A 16,458-nucleotide genomic window follows, 5' to 3' on the forward strand; every position below is an offset into this window, starting at 1 on the left:
CAGAGAAGGCCAGGCCAAGGGAGTGTGCTTTGCTACTGCGACAAATTGCTCAGCTGCCAGGATGTCTTGTAAGCAAGGGCTTTATAAAACATGCAGCGCAACCCTATCTTGTGTACACTGTATCCACTGTACCCTGAGGTGACACAAGTCAGAGGAGAGCTTGAAGCTGCTCCGCGCTGCTTGGGTGTGGGACCTAGGATCCAGCATAACAGCCGGATCCCAGCCCTGCCTCCTGCTCCCCGCCCGCCCCCAGGTCTGTGCCCGCCAGGAGAGGGAGTGAAGGGGGAAGCAGTTGCCATCTGGGAATGTAGATTCACTTCCTTAATCCTTCGGTTCCCAATTCTACAAATGGAACACACACAGTAATAGAAGAGAATGAGCCAGGCCTGTGCTGTCAGCTGGAATCACTTTGGGACTTTTTGGCCCACTTGTTGCATATTTTTTTCAGGTTGTGGAACTCTGAAAATGTCTGGAGTCCAGCAACTACCCAGAAACCTTCCTTTACTTTGTGGGTGGTCCCGATTTAGGACCAAATCCTATCCAATTTTCCAGCACAGCTGCTGCCATGCCAATGGAGCATGTGCTGCATCCTGCGGAGGAGGGGGCCAATCATGGAGGCCTCCTCCAGGTAAGGGAATATTTGTTCCCTTTCCTCAAGGCTGCATTCTGGCTGCACCGGCACTGGAAAGTTGGATAGGATTAGGCCCTTAGTGTTTTGTTTTAAGCAGTCCAATAGGCACACAAGAGCTGAGTTTGCTTTGACAGGGAGAGATGTGGCAACGGATAACATCACAGCTCAGCTTCAAGTTCTGCTGGAGTGCAGAAGTTCTAGCACAGGGTCAATGGAACAGGTTAAGGCAGAATGTAAAAGAGAAATTAAAGTAGCAAATGAGTGACTATATTTTCATAGTTTTAAGGAACGGAGGTGGGAATAGCACAGAGCTTGTAAGGATGCGGATGTGTTGTCAACCCTACTACAGGTTCTTGGTTGAGTTCTTTCACTCCTTCGGGTGGCCGGAAGGTGAATGATCTCAGGAGGCTGGTGAAGAAGATGAAGATCTCAATCCATGCCAGCTGCTCCCCTACACATGCACGCAGCCCTGAGAAGGAAACAAGAGAAGGCTTTTGAGTACTAGCTATTCCAATTACGGCTCAATCCTATGCCCCATTTGCAACAGCAGGATGAACATCCCACTGTCACAAAACACCTTCCCTTATACCTTCCTTACCTCTTGCAGGTGTTACTGCCCCACCTTGCAGTATAATGAAATGTTTGCCTTCGTAGTGCAGCAGAATGGTGGGGGGGGGGTAGGATCGGGGTCTCAGGGCCCAGTCCTAACCAGTGCACACTGCCTCTAGCACTGGTGGATCATGGACTGCCGGGTGGCAAGAGGTAGGTGTGGGCATGGGGGGAAATGGGGAGGTGGCATTTTGAGGAGGAGGGAGGCAGGTGGAGGGTGAGGAGAGGGCAGGGAGGAGACATGCCAGGAGGAGGGAGCAGGACGGGACGGAAGCAGAACTTGAAGAGCTCCACTCCGCTGGATCCTGAGCCTCCATATTGGGTTGCTGGCCTGCCAGAGGCTCTTGATTCTACTGTGGGTTGCCATAGAAACAAGTAGCCCCATTGTGAGCCTACGTGTCTTATCCAGGGGAAGGGGACTTTCATCCCCTTCCCTCGAGGAGCCACCAGCGCTGCTGGGATAGCAGTTAGGATGCTGTGGCAGCCATTGTTGGCACCTGTGGTTTTGGCTCCGCATGATTGTTTCCCCACCCTCTCCCTACTCAGTTCTGCTCCATCGCTTTGAAAGGCCATGTGGCCAGCTGGTGGTAGAACATACAGCTGGGAGCCCTCGGTATTCATCCTCCAGCACTGCGACCCTGTGCCGTCTGACTCTGGGCTCAGTGATGTTGGTGTGCCAATACCGCTGGTGCAAAAGTGCCTCATGGCACTTTTCGTGACAGCTGCGCCAGTGGCGCTGGCGCTCCATCCAATAGGATCAGGCCCTAAGTGGATTAATTATTTTCCCTGAAACAACTTGAAAAATTTGACTTTCAATCACAAGGCAGCTTGGCCTTCTTTGGTTACCTGCACCAAATGGCAGAAATGCATCTTTTTCCACAAAATGTCCATCTTTGTCCAAAAAATGATGTGGGTTGAACTCGTCAGGTGTCTCCCATTCCTTGGGATCAAGAAGAACAGAGCGGAAGTCTGGAACAACAAGGGTCCCCTGCAAGGAAGAAACAGCTGACTCAGAGCCCAATCCTGAGCTCCCTGGGTGGACAGCTGCTGCCACCCTTGGTGGTAATCATCTTGTCAGAGGTATTCAAGCCTGCTTCCAAACACACACATTATCATGTGACTCACTAGCATATGTGGATTGAAGCAGGTGGAAAAGACTGAATCGCGGAGGAGGGTAAGCTGTCAGCTATGTGGAAAAACTAATCGTGTGCCCATTTATGATCCCAGGAAAGAAAAATTCAGTGCCTGGGAAGTGTTTCGCTTGCCTTATTACACAGGCCTACAAAACTGAGGGTCAGAAATGTTTTCCCAAACTTTATGGTGGTTTGATATGAATTGATATGAATGGGGCAGGAGGTCTGGTCTAGAGGGTAGAGCCTCCGTTAGCCTGAAGATAACATCAAAAGGTCGCCAGTTTGAGGACACCGGCCATGGTGTAGGCTTCCTCATGAGGAAGCTGCTTGAACCATTCACTAAAGAGGCTATGCCGTGTCTCCAAAACTAGACGTGATAAGGCAAAGCAGATGCCATTTTTTGAATCAGCACCCCAAATATACCCAGGAATTGGTGTAACGTTTAAGGAAGCAAAATGTGTGTTGGCCTGTGTTATTGGAGCTTGGATTTGAAGAAAAAAATTATAGAAAATGTTTTAAAACATCTCTACTCCACTTGGCATGGAACAGGAGGGAGGGAACTTTTAGGGACCCCCATTTTAACTAATACTCACATGTCTTTTGTTGCTGCTTTTTATGCTTTTCTGTTGTTGTTTTTACATTTTTAATGCAACTGTATTGTTTCAATTACTTTTCAATTGTTTTCAATTATTTATTTAAAAGTTTTATTATTTTATTATATTTACATTGTGAACTACTTTGAGCACTGGAAAAGCGGTATAGAAATCCTTTAAATCAGTGTTTCTCAAACTGTGGGATAGGACCCACTAGGTGGGTCCTGAGCCAATTTCAGGTGAGTCCCCATTCATTCCAATATTGATGCTATCATGTACCATGGTATGTGACTGCATTTGGGGAAATGTTACAGATCTGTACTTTTAACAGGCTACTATGTATAGTCTTTCTAACAATGATAGTAAATGGGGCTTACTCCTGAGTAAGTGTGGGTAGGATTGCAGCCTGAGATTGTTGAAAATTTTCTCATTTGATGATGTCATTTCCAGTCATGACCACTTCTGGTAGGTCCTAAGAGATTCTCATTCTAAAAAGTGAGTTCCAGTGTTAAATGTGTCAGAACCACTGCTTTAAATAAATAGATAGTGCAGGCAACAAGAGGGAGGATATGGGAAGCCCTGTACAGTGCAGTGCCTTTGGGAGAAAAGAAATGGGAGCTTCCTGCCCTCCAGGAGATTGCACAGGAAGCTCCTGTCCGCATCTCTTGAATTTTACCCTGTGATGTTTATTGCTCTTGAGATACAGAAGTGAAGCCACACCAGTCTGTACCTTGGGAATGAAATATCCAAGCATGTTCACATCCTCTGTAGTCCGTCTGGGGAGCCCAAATAACACAACATATTTGGAACGCATGACCTCGTGAATCACAGCAGTGGTGTAGGGCAGTTTCTTCCGATCTTGATAGTGGATTATTTGAGAGGAACCAAAAACGTCTTCTATCTCCTTGTGGACCTTATCTAAGGAAAAGGGTGGGAAGGGAAGTTTTAGTTTGGACACCACCTTCATCTCAAAAAAGTTAGGCAGTTATTGAGGGACGTTTATTCCATATTAAAATATTCCATTTAGTGCAATTAAAGAAACCTGAATAGCTCTTGAACTAGATGCAGTCTGGAGAGTCCTGACATCTTTCCTCCTTCATCCTACCCAACTCCCAATCCTACCCAACCCCCCATGTGGTGATGCAGTTGCATCCCAGGGGGATTTTTGGCTGCTGGAGGTATCCTCAGGGTGGGGGCATATTTGTTCCCTTGCCCCAGAGGGAGCCCCAGCAGCTGCTATGTGTCAACTCTTAAGTTTACCAGCGATATCCTGTGCAGACATTGACCTATGTAGATGAATCAGGTCTGGGAAGCTGGCTTAGACTGGGTGGGCACTGCCACCACGGAACCCACCCCTCCTGGCGCAGTCAGTCCCATCTCCTCTCTGTTCCACCTTCCCCCACCCTGTTCCACCCTATTCCACCTCCTGCACCAGGGTAACTAGCTCTGGCAGACCCCCCGTGCACACAGGGAAGCTGGCTGCTTGGCCTGCTGCAAACTGTTCTGCTGAGGAGCTGAGGAGGTACTGAGGAGCAGCCTGCACCAGCCACTGTTCCAGTTTGATAGGATTGGGCCGTAACAGCAAAGGAAAGGCAGCATAAACTGACATGAGGCGAACAGATGGAGTTGCCTGAGATGGAACCAGACAAATCATTGGTGTCTCTAGCACATTATTGTCTACACCAGTGGTTTTCAAACTCACAGGGAGTTTCAGAACTGAGGTACATTTTGGTGGGGGCGGGCGGGGAGTAGCAACGGTGCAACTGGAACAATTGCAGCACCACCAGAGACACAGTCCTGTGAGTGCAGGCAGCCCTGCAGAGCCATTTGAAAGCCTTTTGAAAATGTGATCATGACCCACTTTCAAGTGGGTTGTGATCACTCTTTTAAACGTTAAAACATTTTGAGGTGTGGAGAGTCTTCAGGAGGCTCTGCAGGGTTCCCCACACTCTAAGGAGGCTGCTGCAGACAGGGGTAAGTAAAAAAAAAAGGCCTCTGTGTCCCCAGCAGTGGCATGATCACTCTGACTGCAGCTTCACCATAACACTGCAACCACCCCCACCACTTAAGGGGACAGAGGCAGGGCTTTTCGGGCTGGTAGGTCGTGACCCACCAGTTTGAGAACTCCTGGTCTACACTGCCTGGCAGTGGCTCTCTGGGTTTTCAGAAAGGAACCTTTCCCAGCGGATGCCAGGGCGTCTGGCAGGCGGAACCAGGTGCTTCACTCCCTGGGCCACTGAGGCCCTTCATGCGCAAAAGAAGCACTTTGCATAAACAGCCTGCTGTCCTCACAACAGTCCTGGCGAGACACTTTGTGGACACTTTGCCAACTTCATCAACACTTTCATTTCTGGGGACCCGACGCCAGGAGAACCCCACCCTCAAACTTCTCAATGGGCACTCCACCCACCACCCCCAGAAGGGAGAGCAGGCAACAAACTCCACACAGGTAAGGAAGAGATGGAAGGGAGCCCAGGCCACCATGCAGTGACTTTGGACACCCGTCACCTGGACCCTGCTAGTATGGAATCCTCAGCATTGCCCAAGGAGTCCCTGCCACAAAAACAGTGGCCTGGCCACCCCTCCCCAGCCAAAAGCAGGGACTGTCCCATTGCAGAATGGGGTCTCTCACCTTGGATATCAGGGTGAGATGCCATGAGAAGCAGCGCCCATTGCAGAGTACCAGAAGTGGTGTCTGTCCCCGCAAGAAAGAGGTCAAAAATAGCCTGGGACAGATTCTCATCATCAAAGGTGGAGTCAGGGACATCCTTGTTCTGTAATTGACAAATTAGGAGAGGAAGGACAAAATGCCAATATTAGGCAACTGAGGGCGCAATCCTAACCCTTTGTCAGTACTTTCTAGCACTGGCATAGCGGTGCCAATGGAACATATGCTACATCCTGCAGTTGGGTGTCACGCACAGAGGATTCCTCAAAGTAAGGGAATGTTTGTTCCCTTCCCTCAAAGTGCATTGCCTCAAAGTGCAGTGCTTTCCAGCACTGACATAAGGGGTTAGGATTGTGCCCTGAGGCCTGTAAAAGTCTGTTGACGACATCTCCAAATATCGGTGTTCCATCAGAGCAGGACATATGGCTCATCAGATGTGCAGTATTCACAAATTTATTTGATTTATATCCCACTTTTTTCCCCCAAAGGGGACCTAAGGCAGCTTACAATAATATTAAAATACATACTGAAAAACTGTAAAATATACAGGGACACACCATCCACACACACTATATTAAAACCAACTAGTGGCAAAATAGCAACAACGATATAACCTTCAACAAATACTTAGTGCAACTACTGACTTCATGAGGGCAGAAGGTTTTTTTTTTACTTTTTGGAAAAGGAAAGTCTTTGTTCTTTCGCATCTTTAGATTGTGAGCCCTTTTGGAACAGGGAGCCATTAGTTATTTGATTTTTTTCTGTAAACCGCTTTGTGAACTTTTCTTTGAAAACTGGTATATAAATACTGTTGTTGTTGTTGTATTGTATTATTATTGTTAATAATAATAATAATAATAATAATAATAATAATAATAATAATAATAATAATAATAATAATAATAATAATAATAATAACAACAACAACAACAACAACAATAACAACAACAATAATAACAATAATTAGGCCTTGCCCGAAAGCTTTTGAAGAGGGTCTTGTTCTTAACCCAAAGTGGAGGGAAGTCTATAAGAGGTGCCACAACAGACCTGCAGCAACCACACAAGGCTCCACATTCTATGCTAGTTGCAACTTCTGAACCATCTTCAAGGGCTGCCCCATGCAGACTGCATCACAATAGTCTAATCTTGATATCCCATGACATGGTCCACCTTGTCTGATGCAGGTAGGGCCACAGCTTGCACACCAGCTGAAGCTCAGCAAAGACACTCTATAGCTGACACCTGGACATCCAGGGGCAGCTGTGAATGCAGGAGAACTCCCAAGCTGCGCATCTGTAGTCCAGCACCCGCATCATGGATATCCCAACCAGGAGGATTTCCATCTTGCATGAATTTCATTTCAGTTTGTTAGCCCCCATCCAGATCCCCGTTGCCCCCAGGCAGTGCTCCAGCACATACAAAGCAGGTACTCACTTTCTCCATCTGAAGGAGATAGAAATCAATGAAATCTCGAGGTTCATGCAGAGAGTGATGCTCCTTGTGCCTTTCTACCTCCTTCCTCACAAATGAACGTATCATCTCAACTGAGAGCAATGTCTTTTGGTGAGGCCCTGGGAGATGTTTCATGACAAACGGGAATATTTCATACAGCTATGGGAAAGATGAAAGCACATTCTGTTACCATCATGAGGAAGCTCAGCAACATGGGTTCATAAGCTAACAACCCCCCAATAGTTACTACAGCATTGTTTCATATGCCCACCCAATAGTTACAACTTCAACATCATGGTTCAGACAACATTTGAGAAACAGCATCTTGTGACAAGTGTTCCCCACCTCCATGAATGATGAGAAGTTCCAGGGGGACACGATACCCGAATATGCCTTTTTTTAGAGTTTTGGCCAGAGGGCCACATCAAATGTCTGGTATGGTTTTGGGGACCGGAAAAAAATTTAAATATAAAATTTATGTAAATAAATTAAAGATGGAACTTAGGTGTGTGAATAGATGAATGAATGGGCTCATTCATTCAACCTCTCTGGCCCTTAGAACACCCTCCAGATGCAACCAGAGCATAGTTCCAGTCATGTTCAGGGGCTTTCAGGGGACATGAGGCAGGCTGTGGGCCAGAAAGAGGCTCGCTGCAGGCCACATCTGTCCCCAAGGCCGGGTTTTGGAGACCTCTGTTTTAGCGCATTGGTTCCCAGCACACGGTCTAAGAGAATTTGAAATGTGGCCTGCAAGGTCTCATGCATACTAAAAGTGATTGGGCCACACCTGTTTGCCAATCATTTCCAATTCTGCCTTGCTATTGAGCAAGCTCCAGTGCAATCTTGTGCAGCCCAGATGCCTTAGTCAACGCACCGTGGAAGAGCTGGCCTGCAACTGCAGAACTCATACCTCCTCATCAGCTCCCTGAGAGAAACGAGAGGCACGCACTCCTTCAGCTGCTGGGCAGCTCTTCCAGGTTCATCCGGTTACAGAGCTTGCTGCTGTTCCACACAGGGCTATGCAGCGCCACTATACAAGGTCAACAGCAATTCTAATTTTTGCCTTAATGGTCCACGGTATCCAAAAGGTTGGGAACCCTGTTTTAGAGGAGAGATCACTGGAGGTGGATAGAGTTTTTGTAATATCTGGTTTATTTACCATTGATCATTAGGTGGAAGTAAGCCACACACAACACTCCTACAAGTCAGCAACAGATGACATCTGGTCCTCAGAGAAACAGCATTAAACCCAAAGATCACTTTGATCAGCCACTGACTATCAGCTCTCTCACTCTCTCGCTCTCTCTCTCTCACACACACACACACACAGAGTCACTCCCCATCCAGTCTCTCTGTGTCAAACTAGACACTATTCTGAATGCATGAAATCCCCTTGTCTTTTTCTTTTTCAAAACTGCACACCCCACGAAAATGAAATGCAACAGAACTGGGGTGGAGGAAAGGGATTTTTTTTACTCTGCCCCCACTGCAGTTCTAATCCTGATCACCTCCTCCCATTGACATTTCCATTACACAGGCCTACAAAATTGAGGGTCAGAAAAGATTTTCCCATACTTTATGGTGGTTTGATATGAATTTGGGGTGCCGATTCCAAAAATGGCATCCGTTTTGCCCTATCACATCTAGTTTCGGAGACACAGTATAGCCTCATTAGTGAATTGGATATAATTGGATATAATTGGATGAATTGGATATAATTGGATATAATATAATTCTCATTAGATTTGAATGAGCTTTGTCTTCTCTGCACCAGAGACGGTAAGACTGTTTTCTTTCGTTTTGTTTTTCTCTCTGTTAACCACACTGGACTGTTATTTGCAAGAGGTATGTAAGGAATGCGGATGACACAGCAGTAATGATGTGGTGGAAGTGAGGAGAATAATATGTTGTGGACATCTAGTGGACTAGAGAGAAATTGCAAAGAGGACTCTGTTCCAGAAATGTGGATACAGAAAATCTTGATTAATACGGAGAGATTGCTTGTTATGGGCAGGAGGTCTGGTCTAGAGGGTACAGCCTCCATTTGCCTGAAGATAACATCCACAAGGTCGCCAGTTCGAGTCCACTGGCAACCTTGAAGCAGCTGACAAGCTGAGCCGAGCTATTTCATCGGCTCTGAGCATGGGAGGATGGAGGCCAGAATGTGCGACCAGATCAAGAAAGAAACACCTGAATGTGGTGGTTTCTTGAAAGATAGAAACCTTCTTTCAATTGTAAAAATCCCTAAGGGGATTTAAATTTGCCTACCTATGTAAACCGCCTTGAATAAAGTCTAAGGAGAAATCTGAGGACCAAGAAAGGTGGTATAGAAATACCTGTACTATTATTATTATTATTATTATTATGGAGCGACAACAGCTGAATTGGTCCTCACAGATTCAAGCCAGTATGGAGACTCTTTCCCAACAGTTAGGTGTCTGTAAGGAACAATTGGAAGATGTGAAGAAACAAGCAGAAGATAAACAAGGGAGTGAAAAAGCGGACAAGGAGGAAAATCAACAGGATGATCAACAGAACGAAGAAGAGGCGCTGATGGAGATCAAGAAAGATAAGATGGACAGAGTAACAGGAGTGCACAAATCACAAAATTTGTTGGAATAAGAAGGAGAAAATATATCCCATTTAACTGGAAGAATGAACACACCCTATATAAGAAAGTGTGCATCTATCAGATTCTGTTATAGAGATAAATTATTAAAGATATTACAGGAGAAAAAATGGAAAGTAAGTAAGAAAAAGAACCCTGAGGGTTAATCTGAGGGTTAAAGAAAATTGGAGGATTTATTCAGCTAATAACAATGGTCCAAATTTATTTATTTATTTTTAAAAAAGAATACGTATGAAATTGATAAATATGAATTAGAATGTATTAAAAATATAGCTGGAAATGTAAACATGTGGAAGAATTGTTTTATATGTGGTTATTATGTCAAAGAAAAAAAGTGTAATTAGATTGGAGTTGAAATAGCTGAGGTGATAATTTTGGTAATTACCATATTTTTCGCTCCATAAGATGCACCTGACCATAAGATGCACCTAGTTTTTAGAGGAGGAAAACAAGGAAAAAAATATTCTGAACCAAATAGTTAATAAAATATTTAATAAACTATAACAGAATAACATTCGAACCATGTAAAGTGAACAGCAGTCAACAGTGGCATTAAGAACCATTATCACTGTCATTAACAAATGGAGAGACTTAAAGGTTTGAGTACTCTAGTTTTCTGGAAACCCCAAGAACTCATCATCGCTAGAGTCAGAATTTATGAAGCTCACAAAAGCAGGTGCACACAAATAGGGGATCACATTATCTTTCTGCTACAATGATGTTCTGCCAAATTCCAAACCACTGGGCCTTGTGTCCGCTTAAGGCTGATCAGTCCCCCTTGTGCAACTCACCAGTGCAGCAAGCAAAAGTGAGTCCAGTTCCAGTCCACAGATGCCAAGTAAATCAGTCCCATCAATCAGAGTTACCAAATTAGAGTCCAGAGCCAATAAGCCAAATTACAGTCCAAGGTCAGGTTCCAGGTAGGTCAGTCAAATCTATCAGGGTATCCAAGTCCAGTCACAATCCACAGTCAGATTCCAAATTCAATAAACCCAGTCAGTCAGTCAGTCAGTCAGTCAGTCAGTCAGTCAGTCAGTCAGTCAGTCAGTCAGTCAGTCAGTCCCCCTCCAACCTGCACTCCTTCAAAACCCACAAACCCTTTCTGCCTCTGGTACTCCTTATATCCCTGAGGGCCCTATTGCCTTCCAGTGGCTGCAGCTGTGCAGCACACTCTGCTGGATGCCCAGGCCTTACCCTTAAAGGGGCCACTGCTGACACCACATCTACCTCCTCACCAGATCTTCCTGGATTCCAATAGAAGAGGAGGGGGAAGCAGATCTCTATACAGACCAGTGCAAAAACAGGGGAAAGGTGTGGGGAAGGGAAGATCTCTGTATAGACATCACAGCAAGACCAGTGCAAAACCCCTTGCACACAGAACCAACAGATGGAAGTGGGGGGGCAGATCTCCATACAGACCAGTGCAAAAGCAGGGGAAAGGTGTGGGGGAGGGAAGATCTCTGTATAGACATCACAGCAAGTCCAGTGCAAAACCCCTTGCACACAGAACCAACAGATGGAAGTGGGCGGGGGCAGATCTCCATACAGACCAGTGCAAAAGCAGGGGAAAGGTGTGGGGGAGGTAAGATCTCTGTATAGACATCACAGCAAGTCCAGTGCAAAACCCCTTGCACACAGAACCAACAGATGGAAGTGGGGGGGGGGCAGATCTCCATACAGACCAGTGCAAAAGCAGGGGAAAGATGTGGGGGAGGGAAGATCTCTGTATAGACATCACAGCAAGTCCAGTGCAAAACCCCTTGCACACAGAACCAACAGATGGAAGTGGGCGGGGGCAGATCTCCATACAGACCAGTGCAAAAGCAGGGGAAAGGTGTGGGGGAGGTAAGATCTCTGTATAGACATCACAGCAAGACCAGTGCAAAACCCCTTGCACACAGAACCACACAGAACCGTCAGGTGCTCACTCCCTGGGCTCCCTGGACTCACTCCCTAGGCTCCCTCCCTGGGCTCACAAGCCTGCCAGGGGCTCACTCCTAGGGATGCTTGGACGGGAGAGAAGCCTACAATTGACTCATTTCGCCTGGAGATCGACTGGTAGCTCTCAATCGACATAATGAGCACCCCTGCTCTAGGGGCTTGCTCAGCAAGACTGCCACCCCACCCACGCTTTCCTGGGAAGGCGAGCAGAGCAGAGCGGGCAGGGCTGGGGGCGGAGTTGTTTTTTTTTTTTGCAGTATTCGCTCCATAAGACGCACACACTTCCCCCCCCCACTTTTTTGGGGTGGGGAAAGTGCATCTTATGGAGCGAAAAATACGGTAGATTATTTTGTTTTAATATTAATGAGCAATTGAAGTTAGTTTACGCTTGGTAGAAAGTGAATATTTAGAAAATATAGTATAGGGCATTAGGGAAAATTTATTGTATATTATATGAATAAATGGATAAATCAATAAAAAGTAGAAATATATGTATAAGTAGATTAGGAGATATAGTATGATTAATTAGTAATGGTATATGGTATTTAGCACTCCTAAATGTATGTTATATATTTGTATGTTTGTGTGTGTTAATTAAATAAATAAATAAATAAATAAATAAATAAATAAGGAATGAGAGCTGACTCATATTAGCACCTTATTGGTTCCATTCTGTATCATAATGTATGATACCTTTCCTGAATGTACCTTTCCAATGATATATAACATGATGGTATTATTTGTACATACCAAGATTTTCACAATTTTGACTGGTAGTAACAAGTTCAGCTTGTTGCCCCCCCCTAAAGCTTGTTGCCCAGTGCTATTGCTACTCCCTGCACCCCCTTAGCTACACCTCTGATTCCGCTCATTGATCTGCGATTCAGTTAAACGTGTACTCCAGTTAAAGTCTAAGAATACATTCTTTAGTAGTATGCTTAATTGTTTAAATGGTTAGAAAAGGCATTTGGGAAACAAAATTGACTGACTCAATTTGGGAAACAAAATTGAGAAGAAAAAAGCTACTCACTGTGTGAAAGAAGCTGCCTATAAATCTTGTGCTACTTTCAAGGGCTTCCATCAACTTCAGGAACTCTTTGTCTTCAAGAGAAAAGCGATGACCAAAAGCCAAAGTACAAATCACATTGCAGGCTGAATTAGTGATGGGTAACATGGGGTCAAGTGGCTGCCCTGCAAATACAGTTATTAATGGTGAGACAGAGAGAGAGAGAGAGAGAGAGAGAGAGAGAGAGAGAGAGCTGGCCTTAGGAGCTCTGGGGCCCAATTGGAAACAGTTCTTGTGAGGCTCCAAGTTCACAGCCAGAGTCTTTAGAATCTTAGGGATATAAATAAAATGTATTATATTATAAATGTATCATAGACTTTATATCTCTATGGTAGAAAGGTAAGCAGTCAAAATATGCACTTTAAGAGTATGGAGCAAATGTACATTTTCACATAAGAATGCTGCTGCACGTGCTCACACAGCGAGTTTTCCCACCCACGTGCTGCGCAGCCAGGCACAGGCTCTCTGCCCTACTGGACAGCCTGGGCTTTGGGGTCAGGAACTGAGGTGTTTGCCAAGCTGCGAGGCTCCCTGCAAGCTCAGTCAGCTCCTGGATGCCGTCCAGGCAGGAGCTCCATGGCACGCACTTGACTGGGTTTGCTTTGACTGCAGCCCTGTTGGAGCTCTGATCTCAATCCCTTGCCAGGCATGTGGCAATGAGAGCAAAGCATCAAAGGGCAAGCCGTCTGAGGCCTTACCGGGTCTTGGCGACCATCTCCACTCAGCCACCTCACGCAGCAGCAGAGCACCTGGCAGGGAGACGTGAAGGACTGGACCATTATTGGAGGCAGGCAAACAGGCCTCCGACCCAATTGCGGAGCAGCCTGTGCTGCTTTCCACTCAGCCACCTCATGGTTCCTGGAGCAAGGACGTCATGGGAGAGGCTGGCTTCGGCTGAGGCAGGCTGCCACTTGGCACCTCGTATCCTACTGTGAATTTAATTAATTAACAGTGGGCACAATCCAAAACTGCGCTGGAGCAGGCAAGCCAGCAGGCTAGCCAATGCAGGTTCATTGGGTGCAGCGGCTCAGCCACGGGCAAGGGGAAGCTCTTCCCCTTACCCTCTGGGTCTCCTCGGACCTGTGCCACCTCTGGAGGTGAAGGGATTTGGGCCGGCATAAGGTGCCTTTAGGATTGTGCCCAGAATTACTTAACCTCTTGGGGAATACATAGGGCTAGCAAGCCACTGCAATTGGTGTGGGAGATATAATAAGAATAATTAGAAATTATGGTCTGCTACTACAAATTGAATGCGGTGAGAAGGGATTATTTGAAGAGAATGCATAAGACCTGGAAGGAGAAACATCCAACGTTAGAACTCACAGAGCAGAGATTAGTTGATCAGCATCAATTTATTACAAGGAATAAAATGTTCAGTAATGTTGAATAGTTGAGGCAAGGCCCTGGAAGCCACAAGCCATTATCACACATTATAGTTCATATGCTTAGCAGCAGGGGGAGAGTAACTGGCCCACCTCACCCCAGCACTGTCTGTTCTAGTGGCAGTCTGCTGGCATTCATTTGCATCTTTTTAGATTGTGAGCCCTTTTGGGACAGGGAGCCATTTAGTTATTTGACTTTTCTCTGTAAACCGCTTTGTGAACTTTTAGTTGAAAAGCGGTATATAAATACTGTTAATAATAATAATAATAATAATAATAATAATAATAATAATAATAATAATAATAATAATAATAACAATTTTATTAGAGGAAAATGTTATGTTTTTGTTATGCTAGCATGCTCACATGTTTGGATTCAGCAAATTAATGGTCTCTAAATAGAGAAACAAAACTCCACTTTATGTTGCTTTAAGCAGAGAATTGAAAAGGGCTTTTGGCTCCTAAACAATATTCATTTGGGCTTCCTTGGATCAGGAAAAAACAGTTTTAAAACATTGTATTTTCAGAAGGACAGTGTTACAACACTGAGAAAGTTATTTGTATCAAAAGCAACATACCCAAGCTTCATAAGAAGTGCCAATGTTAATATGCATTTTTCATAGTTAATAGTTATAGTGTAAATTAACAAAAGAATGTCTGGGCAAATTGCCAAAGCATCAGATAAAGTTCAAAAGGGAGTGAAGCAGACTCCCAGGTTCTTCCCTGTTATGAAAACACATGGAAAGAGAACATCTTTGCAGTTAATTCTTCTCTAGATGGATTATCTTGGAACTGCTGCTCTTTCTTCTTCAATTTTAAGGTTAGCTCTTTAATAAGGTGGTTATCCTTCCTTTTTTTTTCTTGCTGAAAATTTCATCATAATTCCTCTAAAATACGCTTTATACGCTTTACTTGTATCCCAAATGATTTGTGGTTTCATTTCTGGGTGATTATTTATTTTAAAGAACCAACTCATTTCCTCTTTAGCTAAATTCACAAAATCCTTATCTTTCATATCAGTAATGTTCAGTCTCCAGAGCCCTTTCCTCCAAAATGTATTGAATTTTAAACTGATTGGACTATGATCCGTGAAGGTGTTTGGTAATATTTCTGCTTCGAATATATCTGTTGTTGCTGTAATTCGACACATATCTATTCTTGACCATACTTTATGTTGTGTTGAAAAATAAGTATATTGTCTTTTTCCTGGGTTCTGGGCTCTCCATGTGTCAATCAAGTTAAATTCTTCTGCCAATTGTAAGAAAGATCAGGACGAGCTGGTGCCAGTGCTTTGATCTTGAGTGTCTCCAAGAGACTCTATGTTGGGGCTTCGCTGTCCTGCTGAAGCAGGCCTTTGGAACTACAACAGAAGGCATCTATCTCCGGACCAGATCAGATGGAAAGCTCTTCAACCTCTCCAGACTGAGAGCAAAGTCCAAAGTCCAGCTGAAATGTCTGCATGACTTCCTCTTTGCCGACGATGCAGCTATCACTACCCACTCTGTCAAAGATCTCCAACAGCTCATGGATCATCTTAGCAAGGCCTGCCAAGATTTTGGACTGACAATCAGCCTGAAGAAAACACAGGTCATGGTTCAGGATGTGGACTCACCTCCCTGCATTACAATCTCTGCACATGAACTGGAGGTTGTCCATGACTTTGTGTACCTTGGCTCAACGATCTCCGACACTCTTTCTCTCGATACCAAGCTAAACAAACGCATCGGTAAAGCAGCTACCACGTTTTCCAGACTCACAAAGAGAGTCTGGTCCAACAAGAAGCTGACGGAACATACCAAGATCCAGGTCTACAGAGCTTGCGTCCTGAGTACACTTCTGTACTGCAGCGAGTCATGGACTCTTCACTCACAACAGGAGAGGAAACTGAATGCTTTCCACATGCGCTGCCTCCAACGTATTCTCAGCATCACCTGGCAGGACAAAGTTCCAAACAACACAGTCCTGGAACGTGCTGGAATCCCTAGCATGTATGCACTACTGAAACAGAGACGCCTGCGTTGGCTCGGTCATGTCGTGAGAATGGATGATGGCCGGATCCCAAAGGATCTCCTCTATGGAGAACTCGTGCAAGGAAAGCGCCCTACAGGTAGACCACAGCTGCGATACAAGGACATCTGCAAGAGGGATCTGAAGGCCTTAGGAGTGGACCTCAACAAGTGGGAAACCCTGGCCTCTGAGCGGCCCGCTTGGAGGCAGGCTGTGCAACATGGCCTTTCCCAGTTTGAAGAGACACTTGGCCAACAGTCTGAGGTTAAGAGGCAAAGAAGGAAGGCCCATAGCCAGGGAGACAGGCCAGGGACAGACTGCACTTGCTCCAGTGTGGAAGGGATTGT

At 45.3% G+C, this 16,458-nt stretch overlaps 1 protein-coding gene across 2 annotated transcripts in view; it reads right to left on the reverse strand.

Annotated features, from left to right (window-relative positions):
• Window positions 1–876: 876 nt before the first annotated feature.
• LOC136645974 (cytochrome P450 2J2-like) overlaps window positions 877–16,458 on the reverse strand; it is a 249,571-nt gene continuing 233,989 nt past the window's right edge. For both annotated transcript variants that reach the window (XM_066622455.1, XM_066622456.1), the window contains 6 exons: window positions 12,687–12,847; window positions 7,069–7,245; window positions 5,599–5,740; window positions 3,697–3,884; window positions 2,087–2,228; window positions 877–1,100 (listed from right to left, as the gene is read on the reverse strand). In XM_066622455.1, the coding sequence (XP_066478552.1) occupies window positions 913–1,100; window positions 2,087–2,228; window positions 3,697–3,884; window positions 5,599–5,740; window positions 7,069–7,245; window positions 12,687–12,847 (998 nt within the window). In that variant the 3' untranslated portion in view covers window positions 877–912. The remainder of the gene's footprint in view (window positions 1,101–2,086; window positions 2,229–3,696; window positions 3,885–5,598; window positions 5,741–7,068; window positions 7,246–12,686; window positions 12,848–16,458) is intronic.

This window comes from Tiliqua scincoides, chromosome 3, assembly GCF_035046505.1.
Source record: "Tiliqua scincoides isolate rTilSci1 chromosome 3, rTilSci1.hap2, whole genome shotgun sequence".
In the NCBI taxonomy this organism is placed as follows: domain Eukaryota; kingdom Metazoa; phylum Chordata; class Lepidosauria; order Squamata; family Scincidae; genus Tiliqua; species Tiliqua scincoides.